Genomic DNA, 25074 nt, shown 5'->3' on the forward strand with positions numbered 1-25074 from the left:
TGATGGGAAGAGCAGTGTTTCCTGAGTTGCAGTGGGAACTCACCAGGACTCTCCAAGAGCTGGGTCCCATGTGTATCCTTCCCCAAAAGTGACTGTGGGGTGTTCTCCCTGGTCTCTGAAGAGATGCCCCCCAGCTTCGGTCTGGAGAGCGTGTCCCAGTGACCAGAGCAGCTCAGCGTCCACACATCTGGGGGGCCCAGGGGGCAGGGGCCGAAGCTCTGCCCCTGCCGAGCCGCTGGCGGCCACGTGGGCCCCCAGTGCCAGACCCGAGCCTCCTCCTCCCGGGGTCAGGTGCAGCAGGGGTGAAGTGTGCGGACCAGAGTGCGAGGGGCCGCAGAGGGGAAGACCATGGCACCCTGCTCACCCAGCTGTGGCAACAGGGAGGCTTGCACAGAGGGCGCGGAGGACACTGGGGCTGCTCAGGTGGCTGAGCCCGCGGCTGGCTCGGCCTCTGCAGGGAGGCTCCCCGGGCCCCAGGCAGCGACTGCTTATCCCCACCCTGCACTGGGCTGAGTACTGCCCTGGCCACAGGCACCAGCCCGAGAAACACCCTGCTCACGCGGACGGCTTTCATGTGACCCAGGAAAGGGACCAAGGCCAAGGAGAAGAGTCCCCCCAGGTTGCCATGGCAACGCGGTCCTGGCTCAGCTGCCACAAAGCAGCAGCCCTGCCCGCCTCACCCTTGGCCATCTTGTTGAGAACCATGTCGATCAGGACGTAGGTGCTGCTCCTGCCTGCGCTGTTGCTGCCAACGGAAGGGGAGACGTGAGAACACCGCTGGCCATGGGACCCCCATGTCCAGCAAAGTCAGGGACAGTGTATTTCCCTCCGCGTTTGAGTGAGGCTCACGAGGGGAGAGGGAGACTTGATTTGGAGAGAAAGACGAAGAAAGTGGGATGAGGAAGAGTAACAGGATGGGAGGGGGAGAAGGAAGGGGAAGAGGAAGGGGAGGAGGGGTAGAGGGCAGAGAAGTGGAGGAGAGAGAGAATGGGAGGAGAAAGGGAAGAGGGGGGAGGAGAGGAAAGAGAAAGAGGAGGGTTGGGGTGGAGGAGGAAAGGGAAAAGGACAGGGGAGGGGAAGAGGAAGAAGGGGAGGAGGAGGAGAAAGAGGAGGGAGAGGGAGGAGGAAGGGAATGAGGGGGAGGAGGAAGGGGTGAAGGAGGGGGAAGGGGATGAGGGAAGCTGAAGGGAGGGGGAAGAGGAGGAGGAAGGGGAGAAAGGGGAGGAAGGCCGGCGGGGAGCTGATCAGCGGCAGAGGGATTAGCTGTGTGTTTGTACAGATTTGATCCTGTCTCCCCTTTTCCTCCCTCTCTGGCCAAAGACATGGTCGGTTTCGTCAGAATAAACAACACATGAGTCTGGCTGGGTCCGTGCTGAGGGTGTCTGCACTGGCGGTGAGCAATGTCACCCCAGCTGTGACTGCAGCGTCCCTGGGAGAGGGCAGCAGCCCTCAGAGGGCAGGGAGGGCCCTTTCTGGGGAAGGCAGCTGCTTTGTGAGGCGTGAGAGCGTGTCTCCCCTCACCAAGAGGCCATGAGTTCCCACTCCCAAAGCAGCTGCTAGATGGGGACTGTCACATGCATACTCCTAGCTGAGGTGGTCGTACCCACTTCAGGATCAGGAATTATGTGACCACGGTCCCGGGAGAGATGGCGGGGCCTTGGGTGGCCTTTGTGGGAAAGTCTCACAGGCTCTGGCTTTACCAGACCCTCAGACCCATGGCTGGAAAAGCTGCGGGGACCCGCAGGGTCTGTGCATGTGGGGAGCTCGCTCATCGCCCCGTCCGTGCTGCTCCCCAGGTGACACCTAGCTGTCCTGGTTTGGATGGGCCTCCTTCCCAAGGCTGCTCGGACACCCGCACACACTGGCCACTGCTGCGGCCGCGGGGCACCTGTGCCTCCAGCCTCTTCTCTCTGCTCTCCGAGGGCCCCAGACCACGGCTGGCTCAGGTCCTCATCACAGACCCCAGGGATGCACATGGACACACGCAGGGACATGCCACGTGCACTGGCACAGACACACTCACACACCAAACACACACACATGCACCTGACACACACACACAGAGGCATGAACCCACGCATACACACGGCACACACACACACACTCAGACACGTACCCAACACACACACACATGCACACACACACGGAGGCAGGCACCCGACAGACACAGAGATGCACACAACAGGCACACTCATACACAGACACACATCTCACAGGGACATGCACACACCTGACAAACACACTCACAGGCACACACCTGACAGACACACACCCGACAGGCACACTGACACACGCACACACACGTACACTTCCCCACCGCACGGACAGACTGGGTGTCTGATCCTTGGAGAGCTCCTTTCTATCCCAGCAGAAGGGAACGTGCTGTAAGACACTTCCACAAATCGGAGCACGGTTCTCTACCCCAAGGAGGTGGGTGTGAGGCCCTGACGAGAGGGCACGATGACATGGCCTTCTGGTGGGAACTCTGCTTGTCTGTGTGGGTCCAACGGGCTTGAGGAGCCCCCGGGTTTTACTCCATGGCCAGACTCGCATCCTAAGCTGGGTGAGGCCAACCCTGTGCTAATTCCCGACTCTGTCCCTGCTCCCGACGGGCCCCAAGCACGTCCCAGCCTCTCGGTTCCAAACCTCAGCTAAGTGAGCTGGCGGCGGAGACAAGGCCACGGATGGAAAACACCATCCCATGGTGTTTGTGTGAGGGCAGCGTGCGGGCCTGAGAACAAATGGGTGTGAGGACATGCGTGTGTGGTGGCGGCCCAGGCGGGTGGACCAGCCCAGCGGGGCACAAGCAGCCATCTGCAGCCTGGTCTCCTTCAGCAGGGCCATTAGCTGTGCGTGTGAGGCAGCAAGAAAGCTCAACATGGGAATGTAACTGTGACTCCTTCTCAGGTAGCGAGCAAGGGGCAATTCACGTGAGGAGTGGTACTTGCCTGCAGTGAACAATTATTGGACAAGAACGGCCCCTGTAGCTCTTGTTTACTTTTCTGAAATAAAAAGGGACAGAAATCATGGTTATGCACTATGACTCCTGTCTTCGGTTTTGCAGACAAAGTCCTAAGCCCACACCAACAACTGCGTCTGTGACATCGTTTTGCAACCGTAGCCTCTTTTAACAAAGAGAATCAAAATTACACACACATTTTCAAAGATTTATTTTTCTGTTCAATATCAAGGGATTAAACAGAGCTTTAAAAGCAGTTCTTACATTTCCACACTTCCCCTTTCCCAGCAGGAACCCACAGCCTCTGTCACCAGCCTGTCCCACTGCCCCATCTAAGGCTCCAGTCACCTGGGCTGCTTAGTGGCGATGGGAATATCTAGATTCCTTGCTAAAATGTTTGAGTTCTTGGGGTGCCTGGGTGGCTCAGTGGGTTAAGCCACTGCCTTCGGCTCAGGTCATGATCTCAGGGTCCTGGGATCGAGCCCCACATCGGGTTCTCCACTCAGCGGGGAGCCTGCTTCCCCTTCTCTCTCTGCCTGCCTCTCTGTCTACTTGTGATCTCTCTCTCTGTCAATAAATAAAAAAAAAATTAAAAAAAATAAAATGTTTGAGTTCTGCCATTTATGCACCAAGTTTCTTACACCCTAGACATCATACTGGAACGTAACACAACTATCGTCTCCAGCATCTCACAGGGCCTCTTGGCTCTGTCCATCGGTGGGAGCTCTATATCGCTAAGAAACCACAGTGGAGACAAGTAATTCCTTTGTATGTATATGTGTGTGTTTACAAGCAACTCTGCTGTGCAGATTTTAGACCACAGTTTAGAAAAATTAACAACAACATAGATTATTTTGTCACCGAGCCCTAAATCAAAGCAAAGCACCGATTTCAAACGCACTGTATGAACTCCAAGTTTGTCGGAAGTCAGTGAAGCATGAAACAACTAAGCGTGTTTACGAAGTGCTTCGGAATTCTCAATAAAATATTTCTGCAGAGAAAAAAGTCAGTGGAATAACGTGTGCGGGGCTGTGTTCTAAAATACTCCCTATGAATTTCTACAGTGTATGACATGAAGCAAAATTGAAAACAAATGACAGTGCAGAAAAAAAAAAATCTTTTTCCTTGCACCAGACATGGGAAAACGTCACCGTTCTTTGTAAAGGCTTGCTGCCCAGCACAGGGTCAGCTGGAAGCTCATATTCTCTCAATTGGTGGCCTCGTCCTGAAATCCCAGAACTGAGGGGTCGGGAGGTGGGGGTTGTGTGCAGTAGGGAGCTGGCAGACCGCCCAGGCACCCAGCACGTGTTTCCACGTCCACCCCCAGAGCAGAGCTGGCTGCTCCTAGTTCCTGTACGGGCTGAACAGAGTGAGGTCCACACGGCCCCCCAAAAACAAAGGGGTACCTGGGTGCAATGCACCCCAAAGATGGGCCATGCCGGAAGCCACTGGGGTAGCCCTTGATCAGGGCTGCCTCCCGCACTGTGTGGAACGTGCAGACCACCCAAAACCATCTTAAAAATGAGAAGACCCAGAAACGTGGAGGAACAATTGCTGAGGATCCCTGTGACCACATCGCTATTTCTGCTGGAGCTTTTTCTCACTTGCGAGGTCATTGCAGTGTAAGAGTTTAGCGGGAAGGTGAAGAAGGTACGAGTGCACTCATTAAAATCAGCGGCGGGCCAGGATGCCCAGAAGATTCTTGGACCTTTGTGAATCAAATGGATTGGAAAATAAATCTCTTAATTTCTCCTTCTAAAGCCTCCCACTCTTTGGGTCACCTGGCCAGCTCAGTTGGTGGAGTGTGCGACTCTCAGGGTCGTGAGTTCGATCCCCAGGTGAGGTGTACCGATTACTTAAAAATTAGGGAAAAAAATCTTCAAACTCCCATTCTTAACTCAGGTTGTAAAGGCAACATGAGCTTTAGGTCTGACGAAATGGACGCCAAACCCACAGGATGAACCCCAGACGTGAGCAACGAGAGGCCCGCTGGCCCCCACCCAGGCTGTGTGCATGGCCGCGGACCTGGCGTTTGCCTGCGTGTGTATGCACACACGGTGCGTGCACGTGCCAATCAAGCAAGCCCAGGCTCAGACTCGATCTGTGGAAGGTTCATTCCTACAGGCCTTTTAGTTTCAAACACAAGGTTTTACTAGAAATCTCTTGGTCACTGGATCTTTTTGATGCGAACATTCTGGCCGTTTCCTACTTGGCAGTCCAGGCTGGGTTTAAAACGACTCTACCCAACGTTTGCCTGCTCACACATGGCTCAGTCTCCAGGTTTGGGGCATTTTTTCTGATGGGGCCGAGCATGGAACTAGTACATTAAAAAGAAAGAAAGAAAGAAAGAAAGAAAGAAAGAAAGAAAGAAAGAAAGAAAGAAAGAAAGAACGAGCCCCCAGATTCCCTTGTTTAGACTGTACCGGTTTCAGAAAACAGTCACCATAAGGGGCTAGGAGAGCATCAACATCCCGTTTATAGCTGGTCAGCCCCATTTCTGGCAAAGTGCTTTGAGGATAACTGCTCTTAGAGAGGACGGTGTTCTCTAGTAAGTGCCCCTGTGGTCCCTGCTCTTATGTGACAGAATAGAGAGCTGCTTTCTCTGGTGGGCGGTGACAGGCCACCTCGGCTGGACCCAGGGAGGGCTCACTGCGGTTTAACCCTCCACGCTGACCCCGCCCTGGCTTAACATATTTACGAACAGCTAGGAGTCCAGCGTGCATACAGCTTGCTGCCCGGTGGAGAGTTTTATTTACAAAGAATCGGAAGCTTGTATCGTTACAACGCAAGACATCACAAATAGGAAAGTAACAGCATCACACAGTCAACAGAAGCATTCACCTGGTCGACTCCAGACAGAGGCGCAGGGTGTTCATGCAGATAAGCGATACACAGCTGTCTTGTTTGACTCGATTAGAACAAATCAGCAGTCGGCGAAAGGTTGCAAACGTTCGGAAAAATGGATATTATATATATTTCAGCAGGAGGAATTCACTGAGAAAGAATGATTAGCAATACAAACCAACCCCTTAGGTCCCTGAGAAGGAACCATCATGCAACCAACAGCTAGCCATGGTCAGAGGTCATTAGAGGCTCAGAAAAGGGGCTTCCCACACTGCCTTGCAGCAGAGTCACAGCTTCCAATGATCACTTTTGTGACTATGCAACTGGGCTCAGCTGCAACATCACAAAAATAACACTGGCCACCACTCACGAGCTGGCAAAGTAAGGGTCTGTCCATTTCTACAGGGGTCAGCGTTGTGAGTGCCGTTGCGTACAGCAAGAAGGGAGAGACTCAGAGACACAGAGGGAGAGAGAGATAATTTTTTTTTAAAGATTTTATTTATTTATTTGACAGAGAGAGACCACAAGCAGACAGAGAGGAGGCAGAGAGAGAGAGAGGGAAGCAGGCTCGCTGCCGAGCAGAGAGCCCGATGTGGGACTCGATCCCAGGACCCTGAGATCATGACCTGACCCGAAGGCAGCGGCTTAACCCACTGAGCCACCCAGGCGCCCCTAGAGAGAGAATTTTTAAAAGCAAAGCCCTCGGGTGCCTGGGTGGCTCAGTGGGTTAAAGCCTCTGCCTTCAGCTCAGGTCATGGTCTCAGGGTCCTGGGATCGAGCCCCGCATCAGGCTCTCTGCTCAGCGGGGAGCCTGCTTCCACCTCTCTCTCTGCCTGCCTCTCTGCCTACTTGTGATCTCTCTCTGTCAAATAAATAAATTAAAAATTAAAAAAAAAAGAAGCAAAACCCTCACATGTGATGCTGATTATCTCTTGGCTTCAGCGGCTTCCCTTTAAAGTGGAAATGTGCTCCCTCTGGGCTCCTGAACTGTGTAATCACACATCTCACTGCCTGACGCACCCTGGCCAGAGCAGGGGAAGGCGGGGTGCATGGTCGGGGATGGGGTTGGCGGGGGGACCCCGCATAAGGTGACCAGTGTCTCCGGAAGCCAATGCCCCTTTCTGATTGCTGACTTTTGGGAGGTTCTTCTACCCAGAAAACCCCAAAGCGGCAATCCGTGCCTGAGCACGATGCCTCTGAGAATGCGGTGGCTGCTGCCCACCATCCAGAGAGTCCATGACAGGCAGGCTGGTCTGGAATACTGGGCGGTGCCGAGTCAGGCAAGCCCGCAAAGCTTTTGATTCTAATAGACTGGCACATTTCACCTGAACAAAAACCTCCCGGAGCCTTATTTCCCAAGCTTCCGGGGAGGGGGAACTTGGGGCATCCGTGTTTCTTGGAGCAGGTTGTACGCACTGAGGGCTGGTTGTGTATTGTTCCATTCCATATAGGGATATGGATTTCCATGTCCACCCATAGCATACATGTGCAAACACTGGGTGAGCATAAAGACGAAGCTGGTCTCTCTTTGTAGCCACGTCCTTTGGCCAGTAATGACTCCTTCCCAAGACGCTATCTCAGGAAATGCACTCTAGGTCAGATTCTTAGGTAGCCCACGTTTAGAAAGAATGATCAGCCTGAAACCCCACTGTCTCACGTGACATGGCCACAGACTCAAGGGTGGTAACTGCTCGGATATCAATCCCTCTGGGGTGGGGAACCACGCTGGACTAAGGTGCACTTTATTTCCTAGTTCGTTGTTCTGGATGTCTGCCTGCTTTTGCAATGAGGCAGGTTTCCCACTGGTTAAGCGTGAGAGGGGTCTGCAGAGCCAAGAGCTCGGGCACCGTGCTGCTCAGCACCTGCCTCGCTGGGTGGCTGCTCATTCTTGACCTCTATAGGCAACAGCTAGTGCTGGCCCCCATTACCAACTAGTCCAATGGACAAGCCAAGCTTCCATTCTGAATTCCCCCCTTTTTTGCCTTGTCAATAGCTTCCTGAAAGATGGAGTCTGGCATTCATGTCAACAGCTCAGTAACCACCCTCTAGCGCCAGACAGCCCCCTGGGCAGCTGGCTGGTGGGGCGTGATCAAAGACTGGATGTTTCCAGACTGTTGGCTTCCAAACTGCACTAGAACACACAGTCATGCACTAATTCCATCTGTGCTCTCCCCCAAGGTCTAAGGCCCCCCAGGCCAGATCTGGGCCCGCGCCTGTTACATCTCATTATCCTGTCCGACCAGAGATTATCCAAACTAAAACCCTGCCTTTTCCTCATCAATATCCTGCAAAGCAGGAACTTCAGGACTCCAGCACTTGGAGAATCTTATCAGAAACAAGGACCGCATTTCCACAATTCTAACATGGCTACATCCCCCCGTTTTAACTCCTGTAAAACCAGAAAACACCTTGCGGGTACTATGTACCATCATCGAAACCCCTTCCCCTCCCCCTCCTTTGTGTCATACGGAAGATATCGCTGACCCTGGAACAGCGCGGCTCTGAGCTGTGCTGGTCCGCTCACACCCGAATTTTTTTTTTTCCCTCGATAAATACAGGTCAGCACTGAAAATGTATTTTCTCTTCCTTGTGATTTTCTTCATGATGGTTTCTTTCCTCCGGCGTACTGTACTGCAGGACCGCAGGGCCCAGTACACCCAGCAACCAGGATGTGCCGACTGGCTTCTTGTGCCACTGGTGAGGCTTCTAGTCAACAGAGGCTTATTATAGTTATGTTTTGGGGGAGCCAAAAGTTAAACGTGTATTTTCCACGATGTCAGGGGGCTGGTGCCCCAAGCCCGTGCTGTTCAGGGGTCGACTGTATGTTTATGATCTATAAGTGCAGACAGATGGTGCGTTGTACAGCAAATGACCCCTTAGACACAGGAAACCTGGTGTTGGACCACGCTCCCTCCTCTCACGCCTGCACTCCAATCATGTTACCCTGCTTGCAGGGCTGTTTGTCATACCTGCAGAAATCCAGGAGGGACCTCACGGAGGAAGGCACTCCCTGGTCATTCCAGCTCAGGAAGTGGAACTGGGTCATTGTGTGCATCTCGTTGCTTTGAAGGATCTTCAGGTAGAAGCTCCTGATGAGGAAATCCTCACACCATATGTGCTTGGAGACAAGATTCACCTGTACAGGAGGACGGGGAGGGGGGGCATTGGGAAGGTAAAGCATTGTCTGAGCACCATGGCATTCTGAGCAGCGAAGGGCGAACATTACCCGGACCACACACGGGTCAGCAGTGGCTGGACGGCCCCTCCTACCTTCTCAGTTTTAACTGCGTTTATGCAAACGATAACTGTGGGTTCTTAATATCACCCAGGTCCATTAGCCAAATTGTTAGAAAATTATGTTACAATCCAAAGTGATTCTAGCTTTCATCCTTTGTATCTCTAAGCCATCTAAACCTGCAAAAAAAACTATGCTTTGGAACAGAAACACCAGTGGGTTCCACTGTACCTTAAATCTCACTGCAGGTGGTTATCACCTCGAGGTGGAGAGGAGACCAAGGGGTTTATGCAGACAGCGGGGCTGGGCGCTTCTCGGGGTCAAGGGCATGCTCAGTGGCCTAAAAGCCAGGACTCTGAGCTAGGGCTGGTCTTCACACCCCTACCCCCACGGGACTCTGCATTCTGACTGATGTTTAATGCAGAACATTAAACATAATGTGCTCATGCGCTCATGCGGGTTCATGTTGAGCTGCCCAAGTCGGCACAGTTCATCGTTGACGTGGACAGAGTGTCCGGCAAGGGAAGGAGGCTCGAATCTGTGCTTCCACAGCCTTGAACGCCGCAGGAGGCCACCGTGCAGGCAGGCTCTTCCTACAACAGGCCCAGGAGCGTCTATTGCTCGGGGCCTGGCTCCATGGGCCTCCTTGGGACATAAATGTTTTTTGGTTCCTTCTGTCTGGATTTGGAACCCTAAAGCTTTAGAATTTATGCCAGAGCCCGGGGCGCCATAGCACGGCTGTTTGGAGGGTCTGGGGGTCCATGGACTGTGGGACCCTGGGGACGCCTGCTTGCCCACCTGCTCCTGTCCTCTGCGGGAGTACCTGGTAGACGTGGTAGAGGTTGGAGTCTTTGTCGGGCCAGGAATGGTAGCACTGCCGGACGCCATTCTCCGAGAGGGGCGTCAGCATCACGATGACCACACAGCTGCTCTCCCACACCATGCAGATAGAGACAGAGACAGGCCACGGCCACCTCATGACTACTGGGTCCTGCGTGACGCATGCAATCCCTGCGCTCCTTGACATGGGCCATGGGGGCTCATGCTCGAGCACTGCCCTCTCTTTGGCCACGCCTCCTCTGTGGCTGGCTTCCTGCCCCTGAATACACCCCGTAGCTTCCACGCTCCATAAAATATGAAAAACACACCACAAGTGGCTCATTCCACACCTTTTAAAATGTCTCGAGACCCACGTTCAGCCGTCTGGCCTCCCAGCTTTGGACCTTTGGAGGGAACCTTCTACCACACGGTACGGACAGGCAGCGTGGCCTCTGACACTGTCCCCAGCAGTGCCACTGCGGGCACGTCTGCTCCCACATGCAGTGCAGATGGAAACTGGATGGCACGACTGTTTTTTGGTCGTTGTCATTTTTCTGCATGACGAGAAAACCGTTTTTGCTTTGTGAAGCTGCCGTCCTATGGGAAGCAGACTCTGCTTACAGAGAGCCATGGCTGGGGTTTCATTTACCTCCACGGAATATGGCCACACTAGGCCACGAACACAATTCACAGTAGCCACGTTACGAGCCACAGCGAATGGATGGACACACATCCAAACATGGTGGAGGGCAGACACTGGGCCCTCCACAGGGCTTCCTCTCCAGCTCCCAGTCTGGTGGCTGTGGGCCTGCGTGTTAACCCTGTAGTGTCGTCACTGAGACTGAGACCGCTGGTTCTGTGGGCCACGCAGAGGCGGTGCCGGGGAGCGTGTCAGCCTGGTGAATTGCAGAGCCCGGACGAGCATGCTTTGCCTGTGGTGGGTTACGGGGACTTCACAGAAATATTTACAAGCAACTGCATTTCGGGGGTCTGCCCTCCTGCCCGCAGCTCCCTCCATCTGGTGACATTTCCCAAATGGGAAACAGCTGCTTCTGACCCTGGATCCAGATGAGGCCACCAACGTGGATGGAACACGAGCCTTCAGGGATGATTCTTGAGTATAAACGGGGCCGTGCTCGGAGGAACCGGGTCCCGCTTGCTGGAGAGCCTCTGCTCGGATGCCCCAGGGCCACTGCTAAGACCTGGGACGCCTCCATGGCATGGCTTCACGCACCAAGGCAGTGGCCATGGCAGCCTCTGGTGTATCTGGTCCCTGCTGGCCTCTTCTTCGGCAATCGTGCACTGCAGAGTTTGGAGCAGTCCCAATGTCCTGTGCCACCACTGGCCGCCAGTCCCTAGGAGCCTGCCCCAGGCTTCTTCTCCGGGATGATGCAGCAGTTGAGCATGCCTGCAGTTCCAGGGGCACAGACGAGCCTAGTTAAAGCAGATGGAAAGAAACCGCCATGTCTCTTCATTCAAAGTCCATCTTGAAAACTAACTATTCAGCAAACCAAACTCTTTGAAAGCCCCACAGAGACCTGATGAAAGGAAAGCTGACCCATCCAAAATCGCAGGGAGCCCAGGTCACGTTCTCTGCCAGGCACCCGCTCCCTCAAGGCATAAAACTGCTCTCTGTACTTAGATCTCTTGTGATGTGTCCCTTTCTACCTTTGTTATCCTTGTTCTGTACTCATGCCTTTCTCCCACTGGCCCAGCATCTCTGAGAAGACCAGAGGCTGGTCTGGGCACAATTTCCACTCTCCCCGGCAGCCAGGACCATGCCTGGTTCTAGTGAGTGCTTGGCTAAAAACAACACGTGTGTTTAGAAGAGACCCCTTGAATATTTCTGTAAAAGGAAATAAAGAAAATCCTGTCAAAGGCAGGCCTGGAAGGAGGTTTCCCGGGACCTGCTCAATGCCAGAAAGGCTTTTTTGTTTTTCATTTTCTTAGCATGGGAACCATGTGCACGGGTGTTGGAGCCATGGGCACATGAGGCAGACAGCTCTTCTCGTGGGCGCTGTAGCCCCCACGGGCCTAACCGTGCAGCTCATTTCTGTGCTGGACTTACTTTTACAGCTTGAACAGAGATATCTGAAGTCTGGCCAAGATGAAGTTGACTCACATTTTAGGAGTCAGTTAATAAGATTTAGTAACACTTGCATTTTCGTCCTTAAGGGCTCACTGGTGTCTGTTGGCTCTACCGTGGTCTGAAACACATCCACAAGGGAAAAACAAGAGTCTGGGACACTTTCTGCAGTCGAGACCCCCAACCCGCCCTTGGCCTCCCCGAACGCCAGGTCTGAGCACTGCAGCAGGCTTCCTGTGGTCACGGGCTCTGCATCAAGCCACTTTGAGGACAGGCGGGGAAACCTCTGTCGTGTCTTCCGCGCACAGCTCAGAACGCACCCACCCAACCTGCTATTTGGCGCACAAGCACATCCGCATGGGCCTCCCTCAGCGATAAAGACACCGTCCACGCTGGCGGTGTGATGTTCGGTGCCGACATCCTGCGCCCCAGCCGGTCATATGGCCGCCATCCCACAGGCTGTACACGGCAGTCTTGACCTCTGAAATTCCCTCCTACCAGGCGTAAAGAAGGCATCTCAGTAAGAAATCCTTGTCGTGTCCCTGGAACGGGGTACACATTCTCTACGGAAGATAGCATGGCTCACTTAGCTGGAGGCTGCTGGACGCGAACCCTGGTCACGCAGGGGTTCCCAGAGCCAGGGCACACGCTTCCTGCCACGTCTGCGTCATCCAGTCCTGTGCAGTCCCTACAGGTTCTCATCACAGTGTTTGGACATCTAGAACGCTCCCTGGAGGAGGGAGAAAAGCAGGGTGGAGGTAGGTGAGGGAGGGGACAGAGGGAGGGGACAGGGAACCAGGAACACACTTAAAAGCAGAACAGCCAGGATGTTTTCAGCTGTGATCTGGAATACCAGCTGAAAAAGGAACTCAGGTGGCTCTGGGGGTGCCTGGGGGACTCTGTTGGTGAAGCGTCTGCCTTCGGCTCAGTCGTGATCTCAGGTTCCTGGGATGGAGCCCTGTGTCCATAGTGCTCTTTGCTCCATGGGGAGCCTGCTTCTCGCTCTCCCTCCGCTTCTTTCCCGTTCATGCTATCTTGTTCTCTCTCAAATAAATAAATCTCTTTTTTTTTTTTTTAAAGGAGAGAAGACGACACTCAGGATATCTGTCTTTCACCGAGGCCCGCCCAAATGCGAAGGCTGATGAGAGGACTCAGGGCTCTCCGCTGTGCGTTCCCTATGCAGAGTCGCAAGTGCTTGGCAGATCAGGGGTTTCAAGCCCTACGTTGAGGGGAGGTGATGAACTTGTGTGTAGGGAGTCCGGTGAGACGATTTATCTGCGGTAAAACATCCTGGCATGTCCCTGGCATGGGACTGAAGGGGTTTTCCCAAGAAATGAACTCTCCTCAGTTCCTGTATTTCCTTTAATTTAACCCAACAATGTGCTTGAAAACCAGCCAGTCCCTAAGCTAACGGGGCTCTGGAGCCAATGTCCGCTTCCACAACTCCTCGCTGCCCCAGAAGCAGGAGACCCCTTCACACATGACCTAGAGGGTGTCCAGGGGGAAGACCAATGACAATGCATCAGGAGCATCACACAGCGATGGGGCTTTGGGGACAAGCTCAGACTCTCAGGTGGGGCCTCTGAGGACGGCTAGGAGTCCGACTTCTGACCTGAGCCCTGGTGTGATGTGGTCCCCTGAGGAAGAGGGACGAGGAGGCCACGGGGACCCTGGATCTGGGGGAGGCTGGGGCTGGCCCTGGGGACCAGGCTGGGGCTTCTCTGGACACTGGCTCCGCTCCTGCAGGCTTTGACGGTGATGCCTCTGACAGGGCCGTGTGTGGCCGGAGTGGACTGCCCAGGCACCAGCCTCCTCCCTCCCTCTGCTCTCCACCAGGCACAGGCCCAGGGCCTCCAGGGCAGGACAGATGCATGGACTCGGTCCCTGGCCATGTCTGGGCCCTGGGGACCTGCCGTATGCATGCTGCTCGCTTGGGCTTTGTTTGACTCTTCCTCCCGGGTCCCCTTCTCACCTCCTCCCCACAACCCCCAGCGGAAAGTGCTCAGGACAGGGAACCTTTGCCTTCTTGGGCTCTCCCATGGGATCATGGCAAGAACTGCGATAAATATAAACCTCTATTTAAACCCAGCCCATCCCTCTTGGGAAAGAGAGCGTGCCCCCGGTGAAGGCTTCATAATGGAGGACCTTTGGAAAGTGGGGGACAGGACTCAAAGGGAGGGCTTTCTTCTCGGTGACACGTTGCTAACCGTGTCTGTGTTTGTGTCCACCGTGCACCAGCGGGACCCCCTCTATGGGGTGGCCCTCTGACCTGGGCTGCAGACTCTGGGCCCCATCCCCACTTGCTGGCTGCTGGTTCCACCTGAAAGAGCTCATCTGTTTGGCGGGATGGGCCGGTGTCCTCTTGGCTGAGCCGCCCCATGGTGAACGGGGATGACAACCAGTCTGCAACCTGTGGAGAATGTCGCAGGTCCTGGGCCGGGAGGCTGCCGGTGCCCTGCTCTACCACTCCCATCTGCAAGTCGTCCTCTCGTATCTGAGCTCGGTGAACGGGGTGGCCTGACTTTCCGGTGGTGACGCATCAACGCGGCCACTGTGGAAAGGACCTGGTTTGGGCAGCTTCCCCTATAATACGAGAGGAGGGAGGACAGTCACCTGCCTCCTCAGATCAGGATTCCCTCGGGCCTGGGTGGGGAGAGAGAGAGTGTGTGCAGGTCTGCTGGGAGCTACACTGTGGCCATGGGAAGAGGGGGTACCCGTGGCAAGAATGGCAACTGGCCAAGTCCCCCAGGATGGCCCCCTCCTCCTGCTGCCCCGGCTGCCCACATCCCCGTCCCACAGAGATGTCTCTTCTGGGTGAAAGCTGTCCTCACGCTCCTCTGGAGATGTCTGGCATGGAGCTCAGCCCACGGGCTCCGGGCTCCAGGATGCCTTGGGGGGCCAGAGCTCACTGCCTGCAGCTCTGACATGCTCTGGGCCTCGAGAGCCAGTGACGCAGCACCTTCGTTGGCAGCAATGTGTTAACTATGAGAACGCCCACCGTCTCTGCGGGGAGGCTGCCTGCCTTGTGTTTCCGGGAGGGGACGCGCCTGGGAGCAGCGCCTCCCCCAGCATGACGCCGTCTTCCCTGCCGAGTATGGGCAGCAAAAAGCCTGAGTTCTGGAGATCTGGGTCTGCATTGTGCCCAGCCTCCAGCTGGCTGTGCGGACTCGGTGAAGTCGTTAGGGGCCCCGGGCTCCAGCCTTCTGGTAGAACAGGGACCACGATCTTCTCCCACTGCAGTCAAATAAACCTAGGATGCACCTTCTCTGTCGTTTTTACAAGCAGACTTAAGCAGCGTTAAGTACTCGTTGCCACCACTCATCCCAGAACGTTCCGTCTTCCTGAACGCAAACTGTCCCCGTTAAATACCAGCTCCATCCCACTCCCCTGGCGCCCACCCTCTGCTTCCTGTCTCCCTGGATTGGACTCCCTGCAGCCCTCCTACGGGGGCCCTGGGAACTCAGGTTCACCCTCGGTCATCAGGGGCGTTGGCGAAGGTGGTTGCCCGCAGCGCCGCCCAGGGTCGGGCACATAGTGAGTCCGCAGTGGGTTTTCCCTCTCTTCCTGCTCCTTTCCTTCCACTCCCTTGGACTCCAGAGCCGCCCGTGCATATGTGTGCGTGTCTTTCTCTCAAAGGAACCACGCAGGCCACACCACACAGTGGCGGACACCCTCCCGGATCAGGACGTGTGTTCCTGCCTCAGCGCTCGAACCAACAGATGGCTGGCTTCTCCCGCCTCCTCCTTCTCCTCTGCCCTCCAGTCCCGACGTTCCCCTCCCCACATGGCTCATCAACGCCCAAGCTTCCCGGTGTCTGTGGGCTGTCACAGGCTGTGGGACTGTCCGCTACTCCCTGCAAGTTAACTGAGCAGTCCTGGGGACTTGCACATTCTGGACATGCTGGGCCTGGCTTGGGCCCCCTCGCTGACGACCTCCCCTGCCCCCACCGCCCAGCAGCCTCTCTCTGGATTCCCGCAGTGGCCACGTGTCTGTCTCAGCAGCAAAGTGTTTGGTCTCAGCCAGTGCTCTTCTCTTAGTAATGCACGGAATAGTGTCCCCCATAGGTCACACACACCTGGAACCTGCGGACATGACCTTCTTTGGAAATAAGGCCTCTGCAGGTGTGTTCAGCACGATGTACACTGGCCAGAATGGACCCTTAGTCTAATGACCAGCGACCTTGGAAGAGGAGCAGAATTTGAGGCAGAAACACAGATATCCTGTGGGGGGTCACCCCGTGGATGGAGGCAGGGGGGTGCAATGTGTCCATGGCCAGAACCCCAGCCATGCTTGCTACTCCAGAAGCGGGAGACAGAGACACGAGCAGGTCCCCCCACAGAGGCTCCGGTTGGAACCAGTCCTGCCCACACCTGGTGTCAGGGCTTGTATGCGCTACTTTGTTAAGTCACGGCAGCCTTGGAGAAGCCGTGCCCCCACCTTCCTCGAGACCATGGCATCTAGCCTCAGGGTGTCTGGAGTCGAACCAGTTTCTTTATGATAGACTTCTCAGCGGCTTCGGTGTGCTGTTGTGTGCAATAATCCTGGAGTGTGAGCTGGTCACCTGCAGAGTCTTCTTGTCCTGGGACACCTGCTACCATTCAGATGGACACTGGCATGTTCTGAGCAGCATGACTAAGGCTGCGATCCCGCCCATGGTCATGTTTCTCACGTTGCTTCATTTATGATGGCTTCTTCTGTTCCTGAATGTCAGACCTCCAGACACTTTGGAGAGTGACCCACGCCCTGCAGGCCCTGGTGACATGACGTGGGTCACTCTGACAATTACCTCCATCTGGAACACGGGGCAAGAAAAACATCCCAGCGCTCACGCTCATGTGACCTGGGCAAAGCGGAGGCCTCTTCGTCTTCCGACAGCAAAGATTGTTTTAACACACACACAACCCTCTGGACGGGACCTGGTCCACGGTAAGTGGCTGTGGATGTGACCAGCTGTTACCGCTGGGAAATGTCCTTGTGCCTTCCAGAAGCCTCGCATGTGGGAAGCAATTGCCGGCACCTAACCGTTGTTAGAATCGGATGATGGGTCAAGGTTGAGGACTCCCTCCTCCCGGCGCACAACTTGGAATGTTCTCTGTCCCTCCTCCTGAGCATCAGAAGCCGGGGAGGCAGCTGGAATGGGATGGCAGCGGCACATCAGTGATGTTCTATGAGCAGAGCCATAATCTGTGGGCTCCCATGAGTCTCAGCTGAGCCTCTGCACGAAGGTCCCTCTGGAGCTGGTGTCCCAGGACCAGGTGGCCCATGGGTGCTGAGCTCCAAGCAGGGAGGCACCCCACGCATGCCACATGGCCTCTCTGGGTGTGACGTGGGAGAACGTCAGCGTCTCGTGGCTCGGGACCCACTGGTCCTCCCACCATCCTAACGTGAGTTTAGTGGCTCTGCACCGCAGTTACAGGTTTGGACAACAGAACCCTGAGGCTCCGTTGGTTTATTTTCTTCAGCAGCATAAAGGCTGCGAGGCAGAGCCCGGGGCTGCATGGACATGCTCTGATCTTGGTTCCAGGTGACGTCTGTGGTAAGCTATGGCACCCAGGATCAACACACTGAGAAGGCAGGGGTGCATGCGGGACCCTCCTCCAAGTTCTCCAGAGCCCCCCACGCTGGGCACGTGCCCTGCTGCAGGTGGGGAGGCTGCAGAGGGCCCACAGCACACTGGGGAGCAGAACAAGAGACTCTGGGGAACAGAAGCATGGAACCTGTCAGCCCAAGGAGGCCTTTACTCTTAGAACTGCCACTTTGGACGCCAGCTTCACCAGCTGGGGTCCGAGGTAACCCCATCTGAGCGCATGGCCATGCTGCCGGGGTGGGGGCTTGCCATCCTCCCAGGCACTCTGTCTGCTCGCCCTCTCACCTCTGTCCTCCACGGGTTCGGCTGGGCGGCTGGATGCCCCCACCAGGGCTGGGGACAGCAGCGTGCTTGATGCACAGGGGAGTTGGTTTGACCGTGCCACCTTGCAAAGCCCCTTCCCCCTTAGCTCTGTGGCATGGCAGAAGCTGGAGCAGGACGTGGGGGAAAAAGGGGAGGCCCCTCGCTCTCCTGTCTGCTCTCTGGGGCCTGTGCTCATGCTGGCTCTCAGCGGCTGAGCCTCCGTCTGGGTGTTCAGGACTCTGCTGGATGGAACAGACTAGCCTGGCCCTTAAATGAGTGAAAGAGGGTCTACAAAGAAGAGGAGCTATAATCTGACACCACTGTTTACCTTCAGAGAAGAGAACCATGGACAAGGACACATTTGGACAGAATGCAGTAATTTAAACACTTATTAATTCCATTTCCTACTATTTCATGAAATAAAATTCTAAAGTGTGTAGAAAAGTAAGGATCTTTAAAGTATTCAATCTCTCGAGTTTTGAAAAACAGAAGATTAATAATAGAAACCATTAAAGGACCCGCATAAATCAAGTAACATTGATGAGTGCCGCCTAGAAACAAGTTTACATTTACTGAATCAGGTCCAAGCCATTACTCGCGGCCCGTCTGTCAAGGTCTCGTCGTCAGAAGAGTTCTGACTCCCTGCAGACTCACCTGCCAGAAGTTGGCCACGGTGGCAGGCAGCGGTCCCTGGGTGGCAATGTAGGCAGGATTCCCAAGGTGGTGATCCATCTGCAGAGACAAGATTAGAGGAACAAAGATGAGCCAAAAACCTAGAAAACAACCAGGAAAGAGAACACGGCTAAGGAGGTGAAGGTGGCATGTCCCGGGCCAGATGCTGGTCCTGGGGTCGCAGAGTGAGAAGAGCAGGCCGGGCTTCCTTGCTGTCCCTTCTGATTGCGACAATGCTTGGACCTCAGCAGAGCCCCGTGGCCCTGGGCGAAGACAGGTGGGGCGCCCACGTGGCGGTGTGTGCAGGGATGCGGGTGTTCTAGACCAGCCCAGCCACGGACCAGCATGCATGGCCCCCACCTCAGCCAGGAGCCTTGGCCCCGGCCACCTGCCATGTAAGCTGCCCGCACCCGTACCCCAGGCCACGTGCAGGGGTGTGGCCAACACGCCCCTGTAGGAATTGCAGGGGTAGGAATTGGGAGAGGTGAAGCCGGGGGTCAGACCCATGAGACCCCCTTCAGGGTCCCAGAAGAATGAATGGAGGAGTGCATCCTGCCTCCCACGAAAAGTTAGCTCTTCTCACACGGATGCTGGTCCCCATTACCCAGAAAGGGGTGCCGGCACCCTGATCAGGCTGGGGGTCTGTGAGCGTGGGGTGCAAGACCTCCCCTGGAGATGAGCCCAGCCTTCTGGCTGCTCGTTTCCCATTCCAGTCCTACAGAGCCAGGCACGGGGCTGAAGACAGACAAACAGCAGAAGACGCCGCGGTGGGCGTTCTGGCTGGGTGGTCTATCCAAGCACAGCCTGCTGGTCGAGACAGAGGGAGTCTGGTTTAAAATACCTTTGTTATGACATTTAATTCAAAGACGTCTAAGCAGGAGAATGCAGGGAGAAAGTGACCCAAGGAACAAAGCCTGGAAAAGGAAAGTGGGGGAAATGCAATCTGAGGGTCATCGAATGGACAGCCCCTTCCCTCCCGGGTCTTCCCGGCCCACTGTGCACCCTGGATGGACGGCACCATGGGGGGTGGACTGGGCCTTGAGCTGAAGCCTCACCTCGGCGCCAGGCTTCCGCTCCCCTGTCCATCCCTGATTTTCTCCCATCTGGAGCTAAAATATACTCTCCTGATACCAAGGTTTGAGGAGAGATTTAAAATCCTCTGTGTTTAAAGATACCTGTTAAGAAGACATTTCCCAATACAATGAAAAAAGGAGGCGTTTTCAACACACATGGTTGTGTGGCAGCCCACGGGGGTGTCGGCTGTCTACCCCACAGCCATGGTGAGACCCGGCCCAGCGCTGGGGTTGAAGTTGCCGCGGGAGGCGCTGTCTCTGCATCTGGGGCGTCCTCGCAGAGATGACAGCCGTCAGCACAAACGGGTGCGGGGCCCACCTTGTAATTACGAGGCTCCTGGAAGATCGGATGCAGGTCAGTCCCACAGAACAGCTGTGGGACGCCAGCGGGGGTGGGGCAGGAAAATGCTTTTTCTGCCTCTGGTCTGTGGGTCCCGATTAAGACTGGGCCTCGTTTTCAGAACACGCATTTGTTGGAGGCAACAGCTATGTACAAAAACCCTGTCTCTTTCCATCAAACAATTTTGCGTGAGAAGTAAAACCCCACCTCCTTTTCAAATGTGGGTTTTCGCCCAAAGCAATTTAGAGAGCACCACATTTAAAAATCATCAGTGTGTTCAAACTAGCACCTTAGTTGCTTTCAAACTGAGAAATCTCTGATTAACAGTCAAAACCTGAGGAGGGCTTCAGGAGGGTAAACAAGGCGACTCACTGAGGTTGGTGTCCGTGGTCCGCCATGGCAGGGGAGGGCGTGGACAAGGCCCACCGGTCTCCCAGGCCCTCGGCCACGGCCACGCGGCTGCCACTTGGCAGACAGTAGACAGCATAACGATCACAGAGTGGCGGAATGTGTCATGCAACCGTTTAACAATAATTCACAGACAATTAGGATTATTTCATTCTGCGTACATTCTGTTGAACAGAAACTAATCTGGACAGAAGTGCTTTGTATGTGCAGCAAGTATCGGGCAACAGAAGGACTTCTCATGGGTTTGTGCAATCTTTAACCCAAAGAGAATAAAACAAATACTTGACTAAGTGAACAGAAGCTTATATTTAAGATTTCCAAGGCAGGAGGAGCTCCCCTGTTCTTGGCAGAGAGCACTTCACTCGTGCGCACGTATGTTCACACATGTCCGCTCTGGGACGGGGGAGGAAATCAGCAGCTGTGTCTGGGCCCCGCGGTCAGGGTCCGTGAGGTGGGGCGGGTGGAGGGGAGGCTGCACACATGACCCCGTGGCCCATCGGCTCTGGGAAGCCACGTGCATATGGTGCGGACTCCCCTGTGCGCGCCGTGGGCGTGTGTTGCCAGTAACCTTGAGGCTATCAGTCAAAGCCCGTGCAGTTCACACCACGCCCTCAGGTGGCCTTCCCCGTGGACTGCAGGGCCCCCAAAATCAAACAGGACTTACGCCCAGTGACTGCATAGCAGGCGTGGGCCATGGGGTGCCGGTTCCCAAGTATGACTCACACCACCATTTTGCTCTCACAGACTGTTGATTCCACTGTCCATGCTCCTGGCAGGGTACGGAGAGGTGTGTTCCCATGAATTTCTGAATGCACAGGCCCTGCAATGCAGTCCCAGCCAACTGCTCTAGGCTGTGCAATGCCAGTTAGTAAAGGGGTGCAAGTGGCTTTCAGAAACTCTAACCTGCGTTACAAACTTGGCAACAGTGTCCTCAATAGTACGAACAAAACAGACTTTTAACCTCAATCATCCAGCATGCCAAGTCCAGGGACCCATGTCCCAAAGCCATTAAGAGCTCGGGGGAGAAGCCGGCGGGCTGCCCGCTGCTGTGTCCTGCGGGGTCAGCCAGCTCTGTCCAGCACGACCCTCATCTTGACCACAACCCAGGGAGCAGTGCGGGGCCAGGCCTCTCACTCCGGGCTCTCAGAGAGTAAACACGCACGTCTTCCTTCTCTATTCCTATCTGACTGCCCCTGCATCTGTTTTTTCTAAACTTTAGAGCACACTTCACAGACCATTTTCTTCAAAACAAGTGAGGATGAAGCCAGAGTTTTCAAGTCAATTTTCTAGACACCCAGTCTTTGTAGGGGAATTCACTGAGAAACGGTCGCTTCTGTAGTTGATGTGAGAGAGGCTGATTTAGGAGCCGAAGCTGTTTTCATACTTTTTTCTTCTGAGTTGGGATTCAAGTAAATTACAAAAGATAACATACACACAGAGGTGCTTGCGTGTAAGTGTTTTCTGAGAACCAGAGAGTCGGCTCCCATATTTGGCCTGTTTCTATGATATTCACGACACCACACCGGTCACCCTTTCCTGAGGGGTCCAGGTACGCCCCTCACATTAGTTAAATGTGTTCTGGATTAAAACGTTCAACAACTTTTTCTCCCTCCGTACACAGCGGAAGGAAGAATAAGTTTATTTTCGAGTCGGGGGGACTTTCAGACCCATCCCTGGTCACGATGTATGTGGCGTTTCGAGCACACGGCATGGCAGGCGTGTTAATGACCTGCCTCAGTCCGCATCTTCGGGAAGAGCCGGCACCCCCACATGCACCCCCCCACGCGCCCCCCACCATATGCCCCCCACATGCGCTGGGCAGGAGCACGGAATTCCCATTTACTTCCACAACCCCTGCTCTCAAAGCCAAGACTGCACGTGGCTGGCGCGTGAATGACTTCCCCGGGATTCAGTGAGGACTAAGGACAAACATGACGGATGTAATCGTCATAGTTTCATTCCGCACAGCCAGGGTCTTCTTGGGCTGCAACTGAGCTTTCCGTTCAAGTGCAGCTGGGAAGCTCATTGTCACCGTCCCTCAGTCATTTCAGAAAGGTACCACGGTTCATTCTTACGACCCAAATGAGGAAAAAGAATTCTGGTGTGAAATGAAGGGGAAACATAAAATATGGCTTAAATCCCCTCTTTCTCCTGGCATCGCCTCACAACCCGTGCCATGGCCCCATGGGGTCAGGGTCGGGGGTGTAGTCCCTTGTTTCCTGCAATGGAGGTGAGGGGTGTGGGAGCAGCTTGGGCCCCGTGGGAGCACCAGCCGTGTCCAAGGAGAACACAGCTTCTGCATTGACACTTCTCTTCAACTGGGGATCACCAGACAGTGGGACAGTGGGCCATTGGAACCTGTCAAATAGGCGGGGCAGTCGGGGGAGGCTGGATGCACCCCAACTCTGAACGCTCACCATTTAGCTTGAAAGTAACAGCTCAGTCCTCTTCCTGGCCCAGTCACATGGTTTATGCCCAGGACGAGGAGTCCAGCAGGGGGACATGGCGCTCCAGGAAGTTCTGCGCTGCCGGCACCGTGGCTTGCCATGGGGGACCACGTCCAGGCCCTCACCACGGCCTCCCTCCCAGAAACCCCGCTCCACCCACAGGAGAGGCTGCACACCCATGAGGCTTTGGCTTGGTTCTGAATCAGCATTGACAGAAACTACTGAGCCCAGTGCGGCATTTTTTGAGAGACTGGCTCAGGATGAGAACCTTGAAGACACGGGTGGGGCCAGTCCTTGTGGTCTCCCTGCACTGGGGGAAACAGTCACTCCTTACCAGCAACCGCAGGAGCCGAGGTCTGGGCTCGGGTATAGACGGAACAGCAGACCAGCCCATAACCTGCTTTCTCGCGGTGAAGACGCTACCCTGTGCCCCTGCTGTGCACCATGAGGGCCACGGGACGGGCTCAGACCCATGGCACCCTGGGCTCCTAGGAGTATGCTTATACGCCGGGCGCCCCGGAGACACCTGCAACCAGTAGCTACTAGAATGTTCTGAAATCAGAGGGCGAACGTCCTCAAGGAAAGCCTGCTGCTGCCGGAATGCAAGTTTTTGTCAGGACGCTGCGGGGTGTGTCCCGAACACAGACGAGCTCACCGCCTCCCTCAGCCACCCACAGGTCACCAGCAAGCCCCCCGAGCTGGGACGCTATGTGCACTGCTCCCCGGAATGCAAGTTTTTGTCAGGATGCTGCGGGGTGTGTCCCAAACACAGACGAGCTTACCGCCTCCCTCAGCCACCTGCAGGTCACCGGCAAGCCCCCCGAGCTGGGACGCTATGTGCACTGCTCCCTGGAATGCAATCTGAGGCTTCACTGAGAAGTCCTGACGCCTCCCTGGTGACCAGCTTTGACGCTGCAATTTATGGGGGGAGGGACAGGGAGGGGACACACCAACTGTCCCCTGGAAATCCCTGCTCGCTCCCAATCCCCACGATAAGCCATGCTGCCTAATACTCACACCACGGAGGCATGTTTCCCCGGCCTCCCACTTATGATCACTCGGACTTCACCTTGAGAAGCCAGGCTGAGCACCGTGCAGGCTGGTCTCTGACCATCACCCTCTGGCTGCCCCAACCTCCCTTCCCGCCGCTCTCCCGTGGGGCTCATGCTGGCGTGGGCTGCAGGGGATCCTCTGGGAGCTGGGGTGCCCTGGGTCACGGGGGTCCCCAGGGGTTCTGTTCGCAGGACACCTGGCCTCGGGACGCACCGCCCCGCGCACCGCTCACTGCTTGTCTTAGGGGAGGTGCACCTGGAAACAGCTGCAGGGACCAGCCTGTGCACGTCTGCCTCGGTGCCGCCAACTTTTCCATGAGGGGAGGGCTGGGGCCCGTTTCTGCTCCCCCTGAACACACAGTGAACAAGTGGGTCTAGAAAGGAGGAACGCCCCAGATTTTCCTGAAAGCCATAGGTTCCCATCAGAAAACCAGCGGCCGCTCTTGCTGGGCCCCCAATCCAGGGTACCCAGGACTGCTCTTGCCTGGGGAGGACTCAGCCCAGGCCGGCTGGTTGAGAGGACTCACCTGGTTAGGATTAACTGCCAGGTGGAGTCTAGTTGCCTGTCAAATACTAATTACCTGGTTCACGAGTCATTTGGTTGAGCCCAGTGCCTGGCTGAGACTACCTAGTTCCCTAGTCACCAGTTGAGACAGGTCACCCGGTCAAGACTAATCACCTAGTTGACTAGTTGCCTGGCTGACACAACGGGGGCTCACGACTGAGGACAGGCAGGGGGGCCCAGGAAGGTACTCACGATGGGGCTGGCGTTGATATAGTCCAAGTTGCTGTGGCTGTTCTCAGATTTCAGCAGGATCCTGGAGTGATCATCTGCAAGCAAAGGCAGGAAGTTAGATGAGCACAGAGGCCGGTGTCCCCAGGGGCCACACGAGGGGACAGCAGGAGCCGAATGCCCTTCGAGGCTGCCAGCTGCCATGCTGGTGTCCCTCCTTGGGGCTCTGTGGAGGCCACTATGAGTCACATCCCCCCCATCCTCCATTCACACCCCTTCAGCCTCAGGGTGGAGAAGCGGGGAGTGTGGCAAGGGACACTGGGTTTCATCCAGCAGAAATGAGGTATTCTTGGGTTTTTCTTAGAGTCCGACACTAGGGTCAGGTGTTCCGCTGCAGGATTTTCTCTGGGATCTCCCTTCAGCCAGTGGACACATGTGGCCACCCACAGTAGACACGTTTCTATGTGAATACCCAGGTATCAGGCAACTGTTCTCTGCACACAATTTTGTGGTCTG

General features: G+C 55.3%; 1 protein-coding gene across 1 annotated transcript in view; it reads right to left on the bottom strand.

Moving 5' to 3' along the window:
- Positions 1-25074, bottom strand: part of LOC123930007 (receptor-type tyrosine-protein phosphatase N2-like) — a 68694-nt gene that overhangs the window by 19111 nt on the left and 24509 nt on the right. The window contains exons 6-11 of the mRNA XM_045986233.1: positions 24583-24656; positions 18488-18565; positions 9862-9981; positions 8773-8939; positions 2949-3002; positions 681-745 (exon numbers count right to left, since the gene is read on the bottom strand). Of these exons, the coding sequence (XP_045842189.1) occupies positions 681-745; positions 2949-3002; positions 8773-8939; positions 9862-9981; positions 18488-18565; positions 24583-24656 (558 nt within the window). The remainder of the gene's footprint in view (positions 1-680; positions 746-2948; positions 3003-8772; positions 8940-9861; positions 9982-18487; positions 18566-24582; positions 24657-25074) is intronic.

This window comes from Meles meles, chromosome 18, assembly GCF_922984935.1.
Source record: "Meles meles chromosome 18, mMelMel3.1 paternal haplotype, whole genome shotgun sequence".
Lineage (NCBI taxonomy): Eukaryota > Metazoa > Chordata > Mammalia > Carnivora > Mustelidae > Meles > Meles meles.